The sequence below is a fragment of the Lacerta agilis genome, chromosome 2 (assembly GCF_009819535.1).
Source record: "Lacerta agilis isolate rLacAgi1 chromosome 2, rLacAgi1.pri, whole genome shotgun sequence".
NCBI lineage: Eukaryota > Metazoa > Chordata > Lepidosauria > Squamata > Lacertidae > Lacerta > Lacerta agilis.
Window position 1 is genome coordinate 77393675 of NC_046313.1, and position 21050 is coordinate 77414724.

Below are 21050 nucleotides of genomic sequence, written 5' to 3' on the forward strand. Positions count from 1 at the left end.
AAGGCAAGGTTGCCATGACAGTAGAGAACCTGCTTCCCTCTAGATGTTGTTGGGCCACAGTCCACCCCTCATCCCTTGACAGGGGCTGATGGGAATTGGAGTCCAACGAGATCTGGAGGGCTACAAGTTACTCCATCCCTGCTTTAGGAGAACCTTTTCCTTCCTTCGCCAACCTGGTCCTCCAGGTGAGGACTACACTTCCAATTAGCATGGGCCAACACAGTCATTCTGGCTGAGGCTGATGAGAGTTGTTGTCTGGAGGTGCACCAGGTATATCCTCTAAATTCTCACTGCATGAATGTTCACGAACTGTCCCAAAGCTGCCTGCCACCTATGAATGGCTTAGTATGTGGAGTACTCAACATAAAGGTTACTGGCTCAATTGTAATGCTCTTACATATGAAGAATGTCTTTGAGAATAGCACTGCAGCAACAGAGGCAGAATTAGGGGAGCACAACCAGTTTGGGCGTGGCGCCTTGGTAGTGCTGCAGAAGGATCCACAGCTATTATGTAGAATGGAAAGGGGAGCAAATTTTGGCATCACAAAGGGCACTACTGAAATTTGAGACCCTAAGGCCTGCCTTTATTGGCAGAGTTTGATAAATTAAAGGAACAAAGCAGAAAGTTGTTTCTAAACACGCTCTATTGAATTGTCAAACATACAAAAAAATCTTAAAAATTAATTTGCGAAAAGTTCAATATGCAAAACAAAAGCCATTGTTATTATTCTGGTCTATCCACAGGAGCCTAGTTCCTGCAGATGACATTTTGCTGCCTTTCCAACAAATCCTCTGGAATAAGGAACTGATTCTACTTCCCATTCCATAAGAGCGCATATCACACTGGGATTTTGCAAAAGTCCTGTTCCTAAATAAATGAAATAAAATTGGGTTGGGATGTCCCCCCCCTCTTTTATGATTTTATTGTCTAAATTATGACAGTAAAGGCTGAATGAATGAATGAATGAATAGCTACTTCATTGCTGCCTTTAGCCAGGACATTTTTCTGGGGGTACTCAAAGGTATGCAGTACCAGCACCTTTTTAATGTTAAAAGTGTGGCACTTACTGTAACAACTTCATGGTGAGTACCAGCACCATTTTTTCTACATAAAAAGCACTGCCTTTAGCTATTCTATTTTTGCCTTACCAGTCTCTGTTCTTCTTTTAAGCTAGTCTCCTTTTCCTGTTTGGGTTCTTTCCTGCCATCTGTCTTCGCTTTAGCAGTCTTGGTGTAAGTATAAGAAATATTCCTATTTCTTTTATGCCTTAAAATATTTTGCTATCCTCTCCCTGATTCAATATAACATTTGGGCAATTGTGTTGTTCTCAGGTATGTAATCTGATTCTCAGTCTCTCTCGTTTTTATGTGACAAAGTCTCTACTTGATAGCCTTTACTTTCTGAATCCAACAGCCCATTACTGAATCTGAGTACCAGAAGTCTGGTGCCACAGGGCTGGTAAAAATGGATCACCAAGAATACCTGCAGCTATGCACATTAAGCAGTGCAAATAATGGAAACCAATCTCTCCATGCTGGCTCATGGAACTATAAAAATTGTCTATGGAAGCTAGCCATCTTTTCGAATAGTGGTAGGGCAATGGTTTGTAGCTCTTGGAAACAGAACAGCAAAATGATGGCACTGTTAGCAGAATGTTCGAAGAGCTCTGCATTCTAAAAAGAAAATACCGAATTTTTCCGTGTATAAGACTATGTTTTTTTATTATAAAAAATGTAAACAATTGGTGGTCATCTTATACATGAATAGTGCAGAGGGGGACAGGCAATTGGTGGTAGCTGCGAGCAGGAGATTGTCAGTGGCGATTGGGTGGGTGATTAGTGGCTGCGGAAGGCCTGCTGGCGATTGGCTGCTGCTGCGGCAATTGGGTGTGCGATTGGCTGGTGCTGGCAGTGAGTGGGCAGATGATTGTTGACTTAGGCAAGGCATGCGATTGGCAGCGACGGTTGTCAGGCAGGTGAGAGATTGTCCGCAAAACCCCACCCCACCCGAAAAGAAGCTCAACAACTCTGGGCAATCTCCCCCTATTTTCTTAATTTGGGCTCCCCCAAAATAAGGGTCTTATACACGGGGCGTGTTATACACAGAAAAATACGGTATAACCTTCTTATCTTTAAAGTATTTTTAATGAGTAACTTCATGCAAATATATAAAACATAACATAAAAAAATAGAAAAAACATAAAACAAAACTATGAAGAAATGGAAGAAATAACGGTGAGATTTTCTCCAATTTTCCAAACTACAAAACTGCTAAATTATGCAAATTTGTTATCCAACTGATTTTCCTTAATATACTGTTAAAAATTTAGGCATACACTGAGTTTTTGGTAGCCACATCACTAAAGGTTGAAGCCTGTATAGAATGCTTGAAAGGGGCATGCTGCACTGGACACCCTGCAGAACAAAATAGAGTATTTCGGTGATGGAATGACTGAATATTAAAAAGAGATTGAAAAGGTCATTTAATATTAACATTAAACGAAGTATTGAATTTTTCTCTTCCAGGTGTATCTATGCTGTCTTCAAGCCCACCCCGTGTATTTACAAGCCACTGAGTTTTTAACCATGGTATGTCAGCCGTATATGGGCAGCAGCAGAAGGGAGGTAACAGTGAGAGAGGAAGCTGGTAGGAAGAGGAAGAGCAGAGGGAGCTACTGGCTAACATCAGGCCTCTGGTAGAAGCAGCTGGGTCTAAGAGGCTGCGGTGTGTGTAGGTTTTTCAGTTTTACAAGCCAAGGATCAAAAGAAAAGCAGAATGGTAAGTAGCTGATAACAAATGTCCCTTAATCTCCCCATCCCCTCTTCTTCCAGCCCCCATGCTTGGTGTGTATGTGTGTAGCTGTGTTTTTGAGGCCTCATCTGCCTATTCCTCTGCTGACACTGTCATACAAAACCAGGCAGGATCCTTCCACCTGTCTCAATGTGAGATAAGCAAAACACGCCCACTCTAGTCATGTGCCAGAAGAGTGCAAATCAAGCAATAAGCACACTATGGGACCATAGAAATGAACAGAGGTCAAAAGGTAGGGCAGCCTTTGCCAACCTGGTGTCCTAATGGGTGTTGTATTTCCAAGCTTCTGAGTGGCATTGGGCTGGCAACGGCTGCCCTAGAGATATGGTGGGCACTTATGGTGATGGTTTCCCACCATTTGATGAAGATACAAGTATTCCTGAGGGTTTTCCCAAGCAGATTTTTTGGACCAGCTCTATTGCTGTTCCTGGGTATCAGTGGTTTTATCTGTTCTAAATACAGTGGTACCTCAGGTTAAGAACTTAATTCGTTCTGGGGGTCTGTTCTTAACCTGAAACTGTTCTTAACCTGAGGTACCACTTTAGCTAATGGGGCCTCCCGCTGCTGGCATGCAATTTCTGTTCTCATCCTGAAGCAAAGTTCTTAACCCGAGGTACTATTTCTGGGTTAGCGGAGTCTGTAACCTGAAGCGTCTGTAACCCGAGGTACCACTGTATCTGATTGTTTTATTGCATTGATCGTACAATGAAAGGTGGTTTATAAATATTTTAGTTAAAGAAAGTAAAATGGACAAATTCCCTGTGATTTGACTGGGAACTCAGCTACATTGGCAAAGAAAAAGCACTTTATATGCGGTGTATATGCATTATAACATGGTGACACAAGATAGCGCTGTGGAGTTCTGTTTTTGCCAACCTGATTTCTCATACAAAGTATACACAGTGTTTAACTGAATCGCTCCTTTGATGTGTCTAGATCCAGCCTGGGTTCCTTTTGGAGGGAGGGCAGGGTAGAAATTTTGCAAGTAAATACCAGTATGGAGCAAAATCCCCCAAAGTTGTGGATAAATGCCCTTGTGGTAAAGATGTCTGCTATCTGTAACCCTGTCTGTTCTGTTGAAAGGCGTCTCCTAATTAAGGGCACATTGCATAATCTTGACACACAAGATAGATAATTGGCCAGAGTTGCTACCTGCTGTTTTGAAGTTGCAAACCACGGAATGTTGTAAACACTGAAGCCTTTGAAGTAATTATGTTTGTCACAGAGAATGAGACTCAGAATGGAGCAATATGCTGGACTAGAATGCAGTCCCTACTTCTGACATCAAATTGTCCTGGGCTGGCCCACCTATGAGGCAAGATGAGGCAACTGCCTCAGGCAGCAAGATCCACAGGGGCAACAGATCCTGATGTAGATCTCACCCCTTCTTCCCTGGCAGGGTGTATAGGTGTGTGTCATTTTGTGGTTCTCCTTAGGTGCCAAAATGTCTCTGGCTGGCCCTGGTCCTGAATATTCTGCTGATTCCGAGGGAGAGACAAGGAAGGACTCTTATTAAACTTTTAAACAATTATGTAAATATCTGATCTGAGATTGATTTTAGACAGATGGGAAACATCTTCTAGTGTCTGCATTTCCAGACAACAGAAGGATCAGAATTAGCCTTGTACAAGCCCCTAAACTCCAGTTCAGTTCATTTAAAAATGTCTCAGATGTGGCCTTTAACTTCTGAGTACAATTTTTTTAGAGGAAGTCACATTTTCTTGTGCAAGATCACTCTGAATGCAAGCAGGAACGGGTTGTTGCAATGTGTCAACACATTATGAAACCTCTAGGTTTAAATACAATTAGCATGAGCCATTAGCGTATAGCTTTTGCAGTTAGTAATGAAGTCAGTGAGTAACAATCAAACCTTATAGGATGTTTTGTAGCAGGAGGGAGGAGTATAGCTAAACTAACTAGAAAGTCTTGTTCCTGAGAATACTGTACAGAGAGGTGTTGTCTTCCATGAATTTTGTTATCCTTCTTTGTTACTATTTCAGCAAAGTGTTAATTTTTGCTGTGGTTAGCTGAGAACACACTGCTTGAAACCGAGAATATTTTGCTGGTAAGTGATTTGTTTAGTGTTCTGTCTAACCTGATCAAAGTTTTAGAATTTTACTGTCTGTCTGTATGTAGTAAACCTTACTTGGCTGGTGATTTTTGTGTTATATATGAAATATGATTTCTCACTGTGTGCTTAAGAAAGGTTTCAAATCCATCTGTTCTGGTTTCTAACTAATGGATAGTTCACAACCACTATAAGCTAGCAGTTTACATTTAACTGAACTTTAAATCTGTTTCATGCTAAATGCTCTCAAGCAAGAGACTATGGGAATTGTAATTCTGGAAGAAATAGGGCGGTGATCTTTAGCAAACAATTTCTACTACCTACAACTAAACCTCTTTCAGCTAGTTTAAATATGTAATGTAGATTTACCATAAATCAACAGTTCAATGAGTACTTCAAAGGAAAAGATGAGAAGTTTTGTCTAGGTTACCTCTGCATCTGACATCATACGGTCTGATTCCAAACTTATCACAACACATTTCTTGGTATCTCTGAGAATTTTTTACAAATCTTCTCTTTTTCCTCTTCCTCTGCTCTTCCTTCAGCTCTTGCTAGCCCTACACCTTAAGGTGCCAATGGGGGTTACAACATTAAAGCAACATTATTTTAAGAAGTTTTATTGATTTTCAGTGTATAAACACAATTACAAAGAGCCCCCCATCCCAACTAACATTAAAACAAATAAGGTGGCTCCTAAACACCTCAGGTGTTTAAAGCCAGGGTAAAGGGGTGTGTCTCCATCATCCTCTGTATAATGAAGACATCCAGCTGTCTCTCTCCTTTTAATCTAATGCAGTTCAAAGTGGTAAATGTGCTAAAGAGATGTCTGGTGCCAGGGACTGGATTAGGGCTCATAGACTGAAGCTCAATTTATTAGATGGCTAGGCAGGGGCATTGTTGTTAGCTGGCTTTATGGGAGTGACTATAGCTCTGTGACAGAGCACAGGCAGAAGATCTCAGGCTCAATTCCTAGCATCTCTAGTTGAAAGGATGAGGTGTGTTGCTCAAGTACACCTCCCACGAATCCTTGCCTTTGGCCATGTTGGCTGGGGCTGATGGGAGTCCATCGACATCAGCGAGGGGCACAGGTTCCCCAGTCAGGCCAGACAGATGAACAAATAGTCTAAGACAACTTCCTGACCAATGACGTGGAGTTTGCAGCCTCTTCTGGACAGTGTTGCATTTCCCCTTAAAAATCAAGTTTGCAGTTGGGAAGGACTGTTGGATCTGTCCATTACCTGGGAAGTCCAGGTGGTATCTGTGGCATGAAGAGCTAGCATCATTCGCAGGGCACACATGGTTACAGCAGTCAGAATCCCTCCTCCTCCTATTCCTTAAGTCAACAACAGAGAGAGCGGCTTTTAAACAGTTTAAAACATGTATGGGTGACCCCCTGTTGCTCTGGAAGTTCTTGGAATCCTATTTGCCCCTGGGAGTTGGAGTCTAGCAACATCGGAAAGACTACAGGTACACTGCTCCTGGCTTAAAGGAGGAAGCAGCAAAATTAGAGGCAGCTGCCACTACATGGTAAATGCTGGATCCCATTTAAAAAAAAAAAAAAACACCACACCAAATTCATCCCCTAGCCCTTACAATTTGGGAGAGGACTCTTACATGAGGCAAACCATTTTTTAAAAAAATGTTCATTGGAACCCGTGTTGTAAATGGGTCTGTCTTTTTGAAGACTACACTGCAATTGGTGCCAGAAAAAGCCACAGGAGTAGTAAACAGTGTTTCTGTGCACTCTGGCTTCCATCACGGTGTTCCATTGCTCCAGAAGTGGTTTAGTCATGCTGACCACATGACTGTCTGTGGACACCAAGATGAGCGCCGCATCCCTTAGTCGCCTTTGACTGGACTTAATTGTCCATGTGTCCTTTACCTTTACCTTACCTTACAGGAGTAGTGACTGGAACTGGCCGGTCAAAACATGCCTCCTCGGCTTTACTGGCTTTCTATATGTTTCTGGACACAATTCAAAGAGCTGATTATAATATTTAAAGCCATGCACAGCCTGGGGCCTGGGACTCAAAGGACCCACAAACCAGTCTCCTGGGTGTTATGATCTGCATCCATAGCTCTTCTCTGGATATCCCACCTGTGAAAGCTTAGGCTTAAGCTACAGTCCTCAGGAGTTTTTTGAAGCAATGTGCTTCAAATGAATGCTGTGTACCAGAGTTTGTCTTTTAAAATGTTTTCCATTTGTCTCACTGCTGTGTTTGTGGTGTCCTCTTTTTGTTTGAAAGATGGTTTAGAAATTTCAGTTTAAAAGTTAATTTGAACGCATGAAACTACTGAAGCACACAGAGCTTCTCCCTCTCTAGGCCCATTATCAGGGCCTTTTTCCAGTCAGAACTCACTGGAACTCAGTTCTGGCACCTCTCAGGTGGGCACCATTGCTATTCTAAGAGAATGAGGAAGGTGTTCGTGGTGACTTCTGGCACCTCTTTCTCTAGAAAAATAGCATTGCCCACTATACTTTGTCTTAGGAGCACATCTCTGATAACCACTCTTCCCAATTTCCCCATATGATCTGGACATGAATGTGTGGTAGCAGTAGAGTCAGAAGATAAATTTGCATGCCATCTCCTAAGGCACTGAAAACAGGAAATAAACTCAGTATCATTGTAACAGCTAATAACTAGGTACCTCCCAGCCTTTCACTGTAAAAGAGACGTGCAATAATGTGCTGCCCTTATGTGTCATTTTATCCAGTTCTCAACATTTGGCGTGTTAGGAAGACTTGTTGTTGTTGTTCAGTCGTTCAGTCGTGTCCGACTCTTCGTGACCCCATGGACCAGAGCACGCCAGGCACGCCTATCATTCACTGCCTCCCGCAGTTTGGCCAAACTCATGTTAGTAGCTTCGAGAATACTGTCCAACCATCTCATCCTTTGTCGTCCCCTTCTCCTTGTGCCCTCCATCTTTCCCAACATCAGGGTCTTTTCCAGGGAGTCTTCTCTTCTCATGAGGTGGCCAAAGTACTGGAGCCTCAACTTCAGGATCTGTCCTTCTAGTGAGCACTCAGGGCCGATTTCCTTGAGAATGGATAGGTTTGATCTTCTTGCAGTCCATGGGACTCTCAAGAGTCTCCTCCAGCACCATAATTCAAAAGCATCAATTCTTCGGCGATCAGCCTTCTTGATGGTCCAGCTCTCACTTCCGTACATTACTACTGGGAAAACCATAGCTTTAACTATACGGACCTTTGTTGGCAAGGTGATGTCTTTGCTTTTTAAGATGCTGTCTAGGTTTGTCATTGCTTTTCTCCCAAGAAGCAGGCGTCTTCTAATTTCATGACTGCTGTCACCATCTGCAGTGATCATGGAACCCAAGAAAGTGAAATCTCTCACTGCCTCCATTTCTTCCCCTTCTATTTGCCAGGAGGTGATGGGACCAGTGGCCATGATCTTAGTTTTTTTGATGTTGAGCTTCAGACCATATTTTGCGCTTTCCTCTTTCACCCTCATTAAAAGGTTCTTCAATTCCTCCTCACTTTCTGCCATCAAGGTTGTATCATCAGCATATCTGAGGTTGTTGATATTTTTTCCGGCAATCTTAATTCCGGTTTGGGATTCATCCAGTCCAGCCTTTCGCATGATGAATTCTGCATATAAGTTAAATAAGCAGGGAGACAATATACAGCCTTGTCGTACTCCTTTCCCAATTTTGAACCAATCAGTTATTCCATATCCAGTTCTAACTGTAGCTTCTTGTCCCAAATAGAGATTTCTCAGGAGACAGATGAGGTGATCTGGCACTCCCATTTCTTTAAGAACTTTCCATAGTTTGCTGTGGTCGACACAGTCAAATGCTTTTGCGTAGTTAGGAAGACTAGATGCAAACAAAACCACCATCTCCTGCCATCCCATTTGAGTTTCCTCCTTTGATATCTCCTAAGGGCTTTTGTGTCTAAGAAGGGATATAAAGCTATTATTGGTTGGCTGTACATGATGTGGTGTGCATTAATGCTAATCCAATGTCTGGGAGTTCCTAGAGCTGCTATTTCAGTGGTTCTGTAATGTAATGAGATTTTCTTCACTTATTTGAATCGATAACTCCTGATATTGTCAGCTGACTGGTCTCCTGAGGCTCAGACCTCAAGAGTCTCGGGGTCTAAATAGCAGTGGGGACTTAGGAAGAAAATGATCAGTGCCCCATGGCCACTGGCAGACTGTGGCCAACCTTGCAGAGCCTGAGCCCACTCCTTCTCTCCTCTTCCCCCACACTATCAGCATTCACTCTCTGTTGTCTGTCTTCTTGCTTGAAGTCTGTGTCACTGTTGGGTGACTCCACACCCATAACTCCAGAAAAAAGAACACATTTTCCCCAAACAATTCCCATTGAAAACGGCTTTCTGGAAAGGCAAGAACACTTACCAACTTTTCCTTGTGACTGGCAACACCTAGCCAGTTATTTGCATACAACCAGCCTCAAGCACTGTAACTGCTGGTTCCCATGAGGCAGTTTTAGATTGCCATTGAAAACAACAGTGGTGGCAGTGGAGAGCACTCAGAGCCAGGCCAGCAGCAGTTGCTAGATAGCTTCAGTCTCTCCACCCCCCTGCTCTCATGCCCAATGATAGCAAAATCACAACAGTCTTGCCCACTCAGATCATGGTGAACTGAAACTGCACCAGCTGCTGTGAGTCAGGTGGTTGCCTACAACAGCTGATCTCAGATTACTCGGCACAGAGTTATGATTTGTCACACCCAACTCAGGATGAATAGTGACATCCTGCATGAGATACACACCCAGTTATCTCTGCTCTAGCAAATAATTATTCCTTGGCCATTCACAGTTCTCTCTTTTCTTTCAGGAAGTTCATCTCTGAAATAGCAAGACCAACCGAATAGCACTTACTTAGAGTTACCAAAGAGACAATTATACATAGTAACATCACAGGTCAGTTGATTATTATTTTCTATGCCTATGTTGTTTTCTTTTGGTAGTGGTCTTACTATAAGTACATGGCTGTTATTTTACTTCCATGTGTGGAATTTAAGGCTCATTGATTGGATTCAGATAAATAGTTTCCGACAATAACATTTTTTCAGGCACTGTAGAGTGGGGATTGAATGGCAGTAGGTTGTGTGAATCAGGTGTATGTTGGATTCACAGCCAACACTTGCTGAAGAAACTGTAGTCTAACGTGTCTAACAGGTGTTAGCCACAGAAACCTTAATGCACTGGGCCTCTTCAGTCTGTGACCATTTGATTCCCAATACATAGTCCAAAGCCAGTAAAAAAGAAAGTCTGAATCTGCCTACTACCAAATTGATAAGGCACCAGAAGTTTGAACAAAGAGAAATGTAGAAAGAAATTATTCAAAATGTTCTAAGTCAGACTTTACCAACCTAGAGCCTTCCAGGTGATGTTGGACTACAACTCCCATCAGCCCCAGCCAGCACAGCCTGATGGGATTTGTATTCAAACAATATCTGGAGAGCACCAGGTTGGCAGAGGCTCATCTGAGTCTTTAATATAATTCAATACAACGTGCATGTTGAGCCATTTTTTTTTTATTATCCACTTTGTGCCTTTGATGAAATAGGCTTTTGTCTATGGAAGGTTAGCAATACACATGTTGCTTCAACGATAAGCAGTGTCTTCTTTCTGGAGTTCTGTTTTTAAACTAATGCAGTGTAGGCCGATATTATTTTTCAAACTCTACTTCTGTAAGAGCTATAAGCCTAAATCAACTATTATTAAACTTTAAACTATTTTTAATTAAGCTATTATCGCTAACTAAATTAATGATAATGCTTAGATATTCCTACTAATTACTAGGAACACAGGAAGCTGACATATTCTGAGTCAGACCATTGGTCCCATTGGATCAGTACTGGCTACAGTGACTGGCAGTGACTTCCCAGGATTTCAGGCGGAAGACATTTCCAGCCTTTCTTGGAGATGCCAAGGATTGAAACTAGCACCTTCTGTGTGTAAAACTGTGACTCTACCACTGAGCTACTTACTTTTCATGTAAATAAGATAATGCAATTCCCTTTCCCTTACTCAGAGGAATTGCAATACTTGATACACTGCTTCAACCGATATCACCTAACCACTTGATCAGCTGTGCATCGACTTCATTCATGATGTATTTGTTAGACAAATATAATTACTGTTCATGCATTTCAAGTGAAGCTTAATTGTGTCTTGTTAGCAATGTATCAGAGAAGCCCAAGGCACACACAGGTGTGTGTCCCCCCGCCCTTTCTCACGGTATGTTGCCTATAGCAGCATTCTTTCAAAACTGTAGGAAATCAAGAAATATGTTGCAGATATATATAGTTCTCATAGCTATTTGGGCCTTTTTTGTTGCATTGGGTTGGAAACGAGCAAGTAGATTCCAGTGGCTTAGGAAAAGCGTAACGATTAAAATGAATTCCATTTGTGAGGCTCAAACACAATTCACAGCAACTCATCCAAGCATAAAGCCATTTCATTGGCTCCTCTTCTTCACTGCAGGCCACTTGTCAGATCAAGCTATTTTTTAATATATATAAAAAGAGGCTCATCTAGAGTCTATTTTCATTACTTCAGTAAGTGCTGTGAGGCTCAGAAATGAAGGACAGTCCTATAGAATAAGAAATAGCCCTTCAAATGTGAGACAGTTGATCACTCTAGGGCCAACAGTCAGGCTGTGTTCCAGTGAGGGAAAATAACCCCAAAATTATCAGAACAAACTGAATGATGTGAATTTCCAAGTGGTTCCAGCATCACTGAAACGGTACATTACATTTGAGGAGAGTTTGTAAGCTTGTAGTCATTACATGGTTTTGATTATTTGTGTTGCTGTTACCCTGCTTGGTGACCATTTCTAAAGTCACTGCCACACCGATTCTAAGCATTGACAACAGGGGAAAAAGCCTCTAGCCATTTGTTTGTCTACTGAAAACATTTCTGTCTCCATCATTCAGAATAATTTTTTCAAGGCAGCTAACAAGAAGAATGGGAAAATATGGAACAGAGTAAAATATTGAAACAATGAATGATAAACTATTGAAAGAAAACCATACAACGCTATGCTAGAAAACTAAAAGTAAAAATGGTGAAGGAAGAGGTAGTTCATAATTAATTAAATCGGGGGGGGGGGTGTCAATTGTTGTTGGACTCCAGCTCCCATCAGCCTCAGTCAGCCTGACCAGTAGACAATGATGACGGAAGCTGTAGCCCAGCAGCATCTGAAGTCCCATAGGTTCCCCACCTATTAAAAGCATGAGAGCAAAATGTTTTATTTAGCCGGTGCCTAAATGCTAGCAGATTAGGGGGATCATTCTGAAACTTGAGCATGATCACAAAAAGAAGCCCTGACTTTAGTCACTACCTGCACCATTTCTGGGAGTTGGGGGAGCTAGAGCACAGCATCTGAGGAATTATCTCATCGAGTGGGCAGATTTATAAAGGAATAAGCAGTCCTTCAGATACCCTGGTTCCAAGCTCTATAGGGCTTAAAAGGCCAAAACCAGTATCCCCAGTTGCCCCTGGAAACAAACTGGAAGGGAGTGAAGGTATTTTAATACCTGTGAAGTGTTCTGACCAGTTGATTTTGACTAATCTTCTGGTGGCTACCATACGTTGAATGAAGTTTCTGAGTAGTCTTCAGCTCATTGCAGGCTCTTCAGCACCACTTCTACCTCATCTGATGATGGCATCACATATTGATGCCATCACATGCCAATACCCTGAGCTACCTTTCTGAATAGTTGCATGTAGCATGAGATGCAGCATAGAGCTCTATGGGACCTCGTGGCCCTAAAACCATGGGAAGAGGAAACATTATCCAGCATTATCTTCTGAAACCAATCAGTTGGGTAGGGACAGAAATGCCACAGCATGATGCCCCCAAATCCCAACATAGATAATGTAGATGAACACCATGGCCAATGGCAATGAGTGCCACTGAAAGGTCCAGGATACCTCATGGGACCAGAATGCCACTATAATGTCCTGTTTTGTAACTTTGCATTGCAATAAAACCTGTTCCTTAGAAATATGCTGTCATTGCAAGTCATGTGACTGCTTCATGTGTTTCTCTTGTATCATTCAATGCAATCTTATGTATGTTTACTCATAAATGTCTCAATGTGTTACCAGGATTTCAAAGGCAGAATTGTGCTGTGTCCTGGATTTTAGGCAAGTCAATCGGAACATCAGAACAACTTTCGGGGCGCCCTGGTTTTTTCTTTTTGAACTATGGCAACCCTACAATGTGTTAACTGGGCTTACTCCCTGTTAAGCATGCTTAGAATTGCAGCCTTACTGCAGTAAATAAAACGTCATGTCACATGGCTCATGTGTGAAGCAGTTCTTTCTCAAGGAACTCTCAGGTTTTCTTATCTGCTTTTTTGTTCCTTATTTTTTAATGGTTGTTAACACTTTCTGCCTGCACAGATTTGAAATGGATTATGAAAGATCTGAAGGACTTAACCAGATTTACAATCTCTTTCTCCATCTCTTTTAAACAGACACAACAATGAGTAACTCAAATTCTGCTGATTTAGTTCATACAGGGGGAAAACAAGGTAATGAAAAGATGGGGAGACTAAGCCTGGGGGCACATTATTGGTTTAAAAGACAGCTGGGCGACCAAGCATTATATATTTTTGTGTGCTTGGCTATACTAAAGCGACATTTTTCAGAAGGCAGACATCCATGTGTTTTGTTTCAGCTTATTCTTCTGTAATATTTTGAGTCATACCCATAAAATAGTTTGATACCGAAGTCTGCCTGTTAACATCCTGATTTTGGGCTTGGAATGGGATATGTGAATTGGTGAGATCTCTCTTTCAGTTTTAACAGTACCACAGCCTGTAATTCAGCCTTTCTTGATTAAGGTAATTTTTATTTTTATGGAAATTACTCTCTAATTAGATTATTCTTATTCTGATTATTAGTATTTACCTTCTATAGAATTGTCTCAAGGCAATGTACAATAAAAACACTATCCGCTTATACTGAACACTCATTTTAAAATGGGTAGCTATGGCTGTCAGCACTAACACCATCAGCTGTACAACTGAGCTAAATAAACTGCACTGTAGGCCAGTGGAATATATCTGTCTGTTCTTGTTTTTCTGTTGATCGTCATCACACATTTCATATTTCCCGATTTTCAAAAATTTATAATCTGGTCCTTGGTTGTGAGTAGTTAAGGGGCTTTGGTCTTCAGTTAGGCAGTCACTTGTATGATACAGGCAGAGGGCCTTCTTGGTAGTGGCGCCCGCCCTGTGGAATGCCCTTCCATCAGATGTCAAAGAAATAAACAACTATCCGACTTTTAGACGACATCTGAAGGAAGCCCTATTTAGGGAAGTTTTTAATGTTTGATGTTTTATCACATTATTATTATTATTATTATTATTATTATTATTATTATTATTATTCTGTTGGGAGCTGCCCAGAGTGGCTAGGGAAACCCAGCCAGATGGGCAGGGAATGTATGTATGTATGTATGTATGTATGTATGTATGTATGTATGTATAAATAAATAAATAAATTATTATTATTATTATTATTATTATTATTATTATTATTATTATTATTATTTATTTATTTATTTATTAGTAAGGCTAACTCTGTTTAGATATGTAAATAATACATGAAAAGTGCTTTACCATCAGCAGTACATCAAGAAAATCTTTTATGTTTTTCTCTTATACTTTTAACAGGTGGGAAACCAAAACGAGGCAAGAAATTAAAACCGCAAGAAGAAAGTGAGGGTGAAAGTTATTCTGGGGAGCTTAGAACAGAGAGTCCGTCACAAGGTAACTCCAAAAGATTGTATGATGCTTTGTTTGTGTGCAGGGAGAACTGATCTTCACTTGGGAGCTATCTTGAGTGCCAAGCTTCAACATGGAAAAAGCACTTGCAAATCAATATTCAGATAAACCCAGCAGCCAAGTTCAGACTAGTGCTGAGCTGAAACAGGGTGGACGTTCGCAAACCTTTCTCTCACCCACTCATTCTGCACAAAAGCTGCAGAATGTCCCCTCTGAGATATGGCTGGCACTGAGGAACTTTTGGCATCAGCCGTAGACCCATCTACAGTGGTACCTCGAGTTACAAACGCCTCAGGTTACAAACGCTTCAGGTTACAAACTCCGCTAACCTGGAAGAGTTACCAGTACCTCAAGTTGAGAACTTTGCCCCAGGATGAGAACAGAAATTGTGTGCCGGTGGCGCAGCAGCAGCAAGAGGCCCCATTAGCGAAAGCACGTCTCTAGTTAAGAACAGTTTCAGGTTAAGAACAGACCTACAGAAAGAATTAAGTTCGTAACTAGAGGTACCACTGTATTTCATCTATTTGCCGCCTTGGGTTTTTTTTTGAGAGAGAGAACGGGTAGGATGTGAATTCAATAAATCAGTAATAATAAATGCACAGGACTTTGTAATGCCTTGTCAAGTTTTGTTGTTGCCTTTCACTACGTTAGTATTTGTTTTTAGATGCTGTGTCAAATTATTAAAGATGGAAATGTTGATAACCTGCCCTTCAATTGAAAAGGGCACAAAAAGAAAAATTTAACCACAAACACAAACTTTAACAACAGGAGTTTCTATGTTTTGACAGCAACATTAGCTGGAAAGTTTTACTTTAACCATACTTTTATATGTTCTATATTTGTGCACTATTTTAGATTCACCCAGAGAAATCCTTCCATATGGTGAATCAGGTAAGTCGACTAAAATGCTGAGCAGCATTGTTTTTAGGTTTGAGAGGCCCTTGGCCTTGGGTAATATCCCACAACTCCTTCCTCCTTCATGTTGCTGCTGCTGTTGACTTCACCCCCTTTCTTCTCTTTCTTTGCTTCTCTTCTGGGCCAAATTGACATGCTTCTCTCTTCTGGGAGAGATACATGTATTGGTAAACCCTATTTGCTGCCACAAAATGTGTAAATTCTTCCTATACAGAAGGGCCCCACATGGAAAGAAACGGGTTATAATATTGAGCGTGAACAAAGCAGCTAGAATTTTCTGGCTTTGGGATGTTTCAAGACAAGTCTTCATTGCTCCCTCTAGTGGTAACTTCACTCAACGGCTTCTGTGCATGGGTTTTATTGTTGTGAACCACCCGGATGAAGGGTGGCATACAAATTTAATAAATAATTAAAAATAAATAAAACAATACTGTTATTTGAGTTGATGAGTTGCATTCAGAAAATCATGGTCAGCAAGGCAAGTAGTTGTTTACAATGCATAGAGGTTTATTTTTGACGAGGTAGGAAGAATCTTCATATATATGCACTTCCTAGTATTGTAATGTGGTTTGTTTCTGGTTTGGTTTGAACAAGGAAATGCTTGTTTGCTTTGGTCCCCTCCAGACCTATTTATTGAAGATTCATCCTGATTTGTTTGCACAAAGATAGATCAATGTCAGCTGTTTGTTGAGCATTCGCTCTGATTTGTTTGCAGGGATATGTATACACCATTGTATTAAGTAATTATCCCACATTTTCCAATGCATTTCCTCATCACTTTAATTTTAGCAAAAAATAAATAAATTCATTTTTGGTGGGGGGGGGAAGAGGAGGGGGAGGAGGAGGGGGAGGAAGAAGAGGAGGAGGAGGAAGGCTTGTTGCAATAGATTGCCAGATTAACTTTAATTGCACAGCCTGAATTTGTCACTATGTGACTGAATCCCACCTCAAAATCGTGAAAGTCTGAAAGCACCTTTTATATCAGTCTGTGTTATTTTTCAGAAGTTGTGTGCGGAGACGGAGAACCTGCAACTGGTAAATATAAATTGCAGATTATGTTGTTCTTGTCTATATAATTCTTGCCTTTTAAGTCTCATACAAGTACCATGTTATCTGCCTGGGATATGAAGGCTTCAACATTGCATGATCTGTCATATCATACAAACTGATAATCATGGAATTATACAGTTGGAGGGGACCCGAGGGTCATCCAACCCCCTGCAGTGCAGGAATCTCAACTAAAATCACCCACGACAGATAGCCATCCAACCTCTGCTTAAAAACCTCCAAGGAAGGAGAATGTTTGCTTTTACTTACAAAGTGTTCTAAGATATTTTGTGAAATAGATTTGTATTTTAAAGCATTTTGGGCCACTCAACGGTGGATTTCCTAAAACGAAACAAAAAAACCAAGAGTATATTGATCCAGTTTTCAAACTAGTCCACAGGTGCGGATCAGTGCTTGGCTTCCTACGCCCCCAATATTGTGGGGGCTGACCCCCATGTTAAACAATATAGAGGGCTCAGTCCATAAGAGTTGGCGCCTATGCTGAGTGGGCAGGAGACAGGCAGAGCTGGCCAGGTGGAAGACCCCCCAGGGCACAGGGCCTGCAACAGTTGACCCTATTCCCTGCTCCCAGGGATAGCCTTTTAAGAAATGCTGCCGTTGATGACTACCTCCACTGTCGGAGGCAGTGAAACTGAAATGCTGGGAATCACAGGTGGGGAGGTTTCTTTTATGCTCCGGTGTGCTTGTGAGCCTCCCTTAGGCATCTGGCTGGCCAGTGTGAGAACAGAGTGTTGGATTGGATGGGCCTTATTTTGTCCTTAGGTATTGTAAAATGCCCTGAGGTCCATTGACCAATGCACCAAATAGAAAAATAGCAACAATAATAATAAAGAATAGAATTCAGTGACTAATATGATGTGGCTCAGCTTCAGTTTGTGTACCTGGGATTGACTTTTACTTTAACTGAAATTTCATTTCCCATAGCGTATGAAAATGTTCCCTGCCACCCACCTCACCACCCAAGATGGTGGCTACCGGGCATACGAAAAGATGGTAAGAGTTTTACTGACCCTCAGACTCAGGCTGTGGGCACATTACCATTTACTCTGGCTCCAATGCACTCCCGCCCCTGAGTACACATGACATTAGCAAGAATCCGTATGTATGTTGTGGTTTCTTGAGTAATGCTGCTGTTTCATGTGTTTTCCCTCAGACATCCTATTTGAAAATGTAAGCCATGGTTAAGCTGAGATGTATATGTTTCAGACATCCATTGTGCATGCACAACTCTGTTGAATAGGACTTGGCGGCGAAGTTGCAGGCACAGAGAAACAAATCAGGTCATAGCACGTACAGCACTTTAGAATGCAACCTGAAATGCACGAGGGGAAAAGCCTTGCTGTGTTTTCAAGCCATTAACATGCACATGCCCTTAATTGCAAAACCTGCTCAGTATGAGCCAGTAGTTCTCCCATGTGCAGGTACCTGATAAAAAATGCTAGAATTCAGTCCTAGAATTGTGAAAATAACAGTGTAGTGGTGGTTTAATTGTGGATGCTTAAATGCTAATACTTGTATAATTGGTTTATACACTTGCAAACAGCTTCAAAGACCGTTTTGTCATTAAATAGTATATAAGTAAATAAATACTACATGTGAGCATATGTAGGACAGAGTGCCTTTTCCACAACATTGCATAATCATAAACTTCACGTCTTGGACTTCCATATATAAAGTTCCTAGTAATTAATCAGTAAAATTGCTTATAGTCTTAACAATGAATTGCTGATTCTTGGCATTTTTAGCTGTGTGGGAATAAAGCATAGTTCCATATTTTAAATAATGTATATGGCTAAGAGGGTTGCTGACTTAAGTTCTTCACTTGACTTGATGCCTCTGGAAAGTATACATAAATTATATATATGTACAGTGCAGTTAGTGAAAGTACTGGGTGTTGGTCTAAAGTATGTGAGTAATCCTCACCTTACCCCCCTCCACAAACATATGTGTTCCAAAAGCAGAAGACCTTCACTAGTACAGTAGAAAATTTCAAATTGCAGCCAATAGGGGGCATCGAGTTTGATTTTGTGATATCCTTTAAGAACGTTAAGAACCATCTCTTCTCTCTCATTTCAGATGAATTCTTCCATTTTGTCATCCTTTGTTTTGCCATTGGAACCTTGTTGGTTTGCTATTACAGATATAAAGGTACGTCAAAACTGGAATGCATTGCTTTCATTTGGGTAACACAGAACATAATGTAATGCAAACATATATGTGTATATTTTTAGACTGGACAGTTTCCCTTGGTATTGGTTTGATGACCTTCGCAGCCTTAGAAACAACTGGAATATATTTTGGTCTAGGTAAGTGTTTCACACGTACCACTTGAGACAGCAAAATAAGCTGCTTCGTATTTATACCTAGGTATAAACTTTAAAATATACCAAGATTCGTTTGATGTTTATGTTACAGTTTGAGTTGTAGTGGAGCTATTAGGTTGTCCAGTTTTCTTTGCTTCTTTGCATATAACTATTTGTCTTTTGTTTCCCTAATAGTGCACCGCATTAGAAGTATCCTGGAAAGTTTTATCCCCCTGCTTCAGAGCGTCAGAACACCTGGTAATACCTTCTGCCCTCTTGATGTGTCTTTATATACCGGTACCCCCGTGGAATCATTTGGGTACAGCACATAGATAATAGTTGTAGTTTTGCAATTTTTTATAGAAAAACTCTCTTCATCCCAGGAAAAAGGGCTCCGGATTAAGAGACTCTGTATCAGCTCCAAAGATTGTCATGGCTCCAGGTTTTGAGGGGAGACCCACATAAACTTCCCTGAGTACTAAAAGCAGACTTTGTGCTTTTAACCAGCAGGCTTGTGCCTATTGGGACAGCTGCCTCTAAAATCCCTGCTTCTTTCAAACTTCTAAATTAAATGCTCATGAAAGCGAGTCGAAGTGCTATCTTTTCTGACCCACAGACCAATGTGTGGTATTTTGAAATAATCTTACTGATGAGTTTCTCTCTCTCCCTTTGTCATTGTGTAGGTTTGAAAAAGATTAACTAAATCGGAGGTGTCAACAGAGCTGGGTGGATCCTGTTAAAATTGACAAGATGTTTACAGGACTATTATGGCCAATGTAAAATAACATGTTAACTATACAAATGTGAAATTTCCTCAGTTGGAGGGAAGAATCATGCTTACAGTGACTCCTTTGCTTCCTTGGTGTATGTTGTGCCACATGAGAGAGATATGTAAAAGCTGCCAGTCTTTTCGTATTCATTGGGTCTATGGCTGTATGCTGCAACCCCACTTTGTGAGTGAGTATCTATTTAAAAAATAATCATATTTATTGATTTTCCAATATATATCTCCAATTACCAATCAAATTAAAATCCAAATTAATTATACAATTTGTGAGTGAATATCAGCTATTTCCACTCTGTCTTGTATTCTGCCATGCACCAGGTCTCACCAATACTGAACATTGTTGCTCTTACCTATGGCTAAATTTGCCTTCCCTATACTTGGTCAGGACAAAGGGCTGTGGATAGCCCATGGCTACCTCATGGAAAGTGCTTTACATATTCCGTGAGCCAGCTCATATTCCATGAGTCGCAGTACGTGAAATAGCTTCAAGACGCGTTTCTCGAGTCATTTGTGATTGTGTGGGGAAAGCTAATTCACATGGTAATCACTGTGGAACAACTTGGAAGTGGCCTCCATGTGGCAGCCATGAGTCATTACTGTGGGACAGCTTCTGTTCATTGTGGTGGAACTTCTACGGACGTCCTTGGCTGGTTCTTGCTCTTCATTGTCCTATCATCCTGGAACAGTGTTTGTATAAGGTATGTTTACATTGCAATGTAGCCGAAGCAAAATTCCAAGTATGTTGGAAAATGTACTTGGCCAATAAATTATTCCTAGACTATCCTATCCTATCATCTATTTGATTATGCAGCAACACTGCAAGGCTTGCCAATGTCTCAGGAACGATACCCCATTTCTCACTAACACATGGGGTATGCTTTAGAAAAAAAGTTATGCTACATAATGCAAGCAATGGGCAATCCTAATGCCCGTTTCTTGAGCATTATTTCAAAGGTGGAATTTTGTGTGCAGTGTTCCCCCATCTCTTCAAAGAGCAGCCTTCTGTTGCTCCTGCATTTATCTGGATCAAAGTGCATGGGGCATCAAACACAATGCTATGCATTACATTCAGGTGAGAAATTTTACTGTACCTTTATCAGGATACTGTTTGTTTTGGTAAGGCATGGTAAGATAAGGCAATGAAAAGGCTGGGCAGTGTAAATGTACAGTAGGGAACAAAGTCTCTATTGTTTGTTGAAAGTAGTAAGAACTCTGATGTGAGCATACCTGATTTGCTTTAGTTCATTAATGTTTAATACCTTTGGGCAGGTCTTATTTTCTCTCTTGGCCATTTGACCAAGAATTCAGC

The 21050-nt window shown here is 41.0% G+C and overlaps 1 protein-coding gene across 2 annotated transcripts; it reads left to right on the forward strand.

The window, feature by feature from the left end:
- Positions 1–1135: 1135 nt before the first annotated feature.
- On the forward strand, positions 1136–19800 carry TMEM40 (transmembrane protein 40). Of its 2 annotated transcripts, XM_033140888.1 has the most exons (13): positions 1136–1233; positions 2527–2779; positions 4813–4877; positions 9700–9785; positions 13355–13411; positions 14558–14653; positions 15524–15559; positions 16586–16618; positions 17576–17644; positions 18728–18799; positions 18883–18957; positions 19150–19212; positions 19638–19800. In XM_033140888.1, exons 5-13 carry the CDS (start codon positions 13363–13365, stop codon positions 19655–19657), a joined length of 513 nt encoding a protein of 170 aa, XP_032996779.1. In that variant the 5' UTR covers positions 1136–1233; positions 2527–2779; positions 4813–4877; positions 9700–9785; positions 13355–13362; the 3' UTR covers positions 19658–19800. The 2 variants fall into 2 exon arrangements, with proteins under 2 accessions (XP_032996779.1, XP_032996781.1); XM_033140890.1 differs by lacking the exon at positions 2527–2779 and having other exon boundaries at positions 1212–1233.
- The last annotated feature ends 1250 nt before the right edge of the window (positions 19801–21050 follow it).

What these genes read in the sequence shown, in the direction of transcription:
- TMEM40 (XM_033140888.1), top strand. Translation starts at nt 13,363, where the DNA reads ATGAGTAACTCAAATTCTGCTGATTTAGTTCATACAGGGGGAAAACAA. An exon ending in TCATACAGGGGGAAAACAAG is followed by an intron (nt 13,412 to 14,557) that starts GTAATGAAAAGA and finishes TACTTTTAACAG; the next exon opens with GTGGGAAACCAAAACGAGGC. An exon ending in CCTTCCATATGGTGAATCAG is followed by an intron (nt 15,560 to 16,585) that starts GTAAGTCGACTA and finishes GTTATTTTTCAG; the next exon opens with AAGTTGTGTGCGGAGACGGA.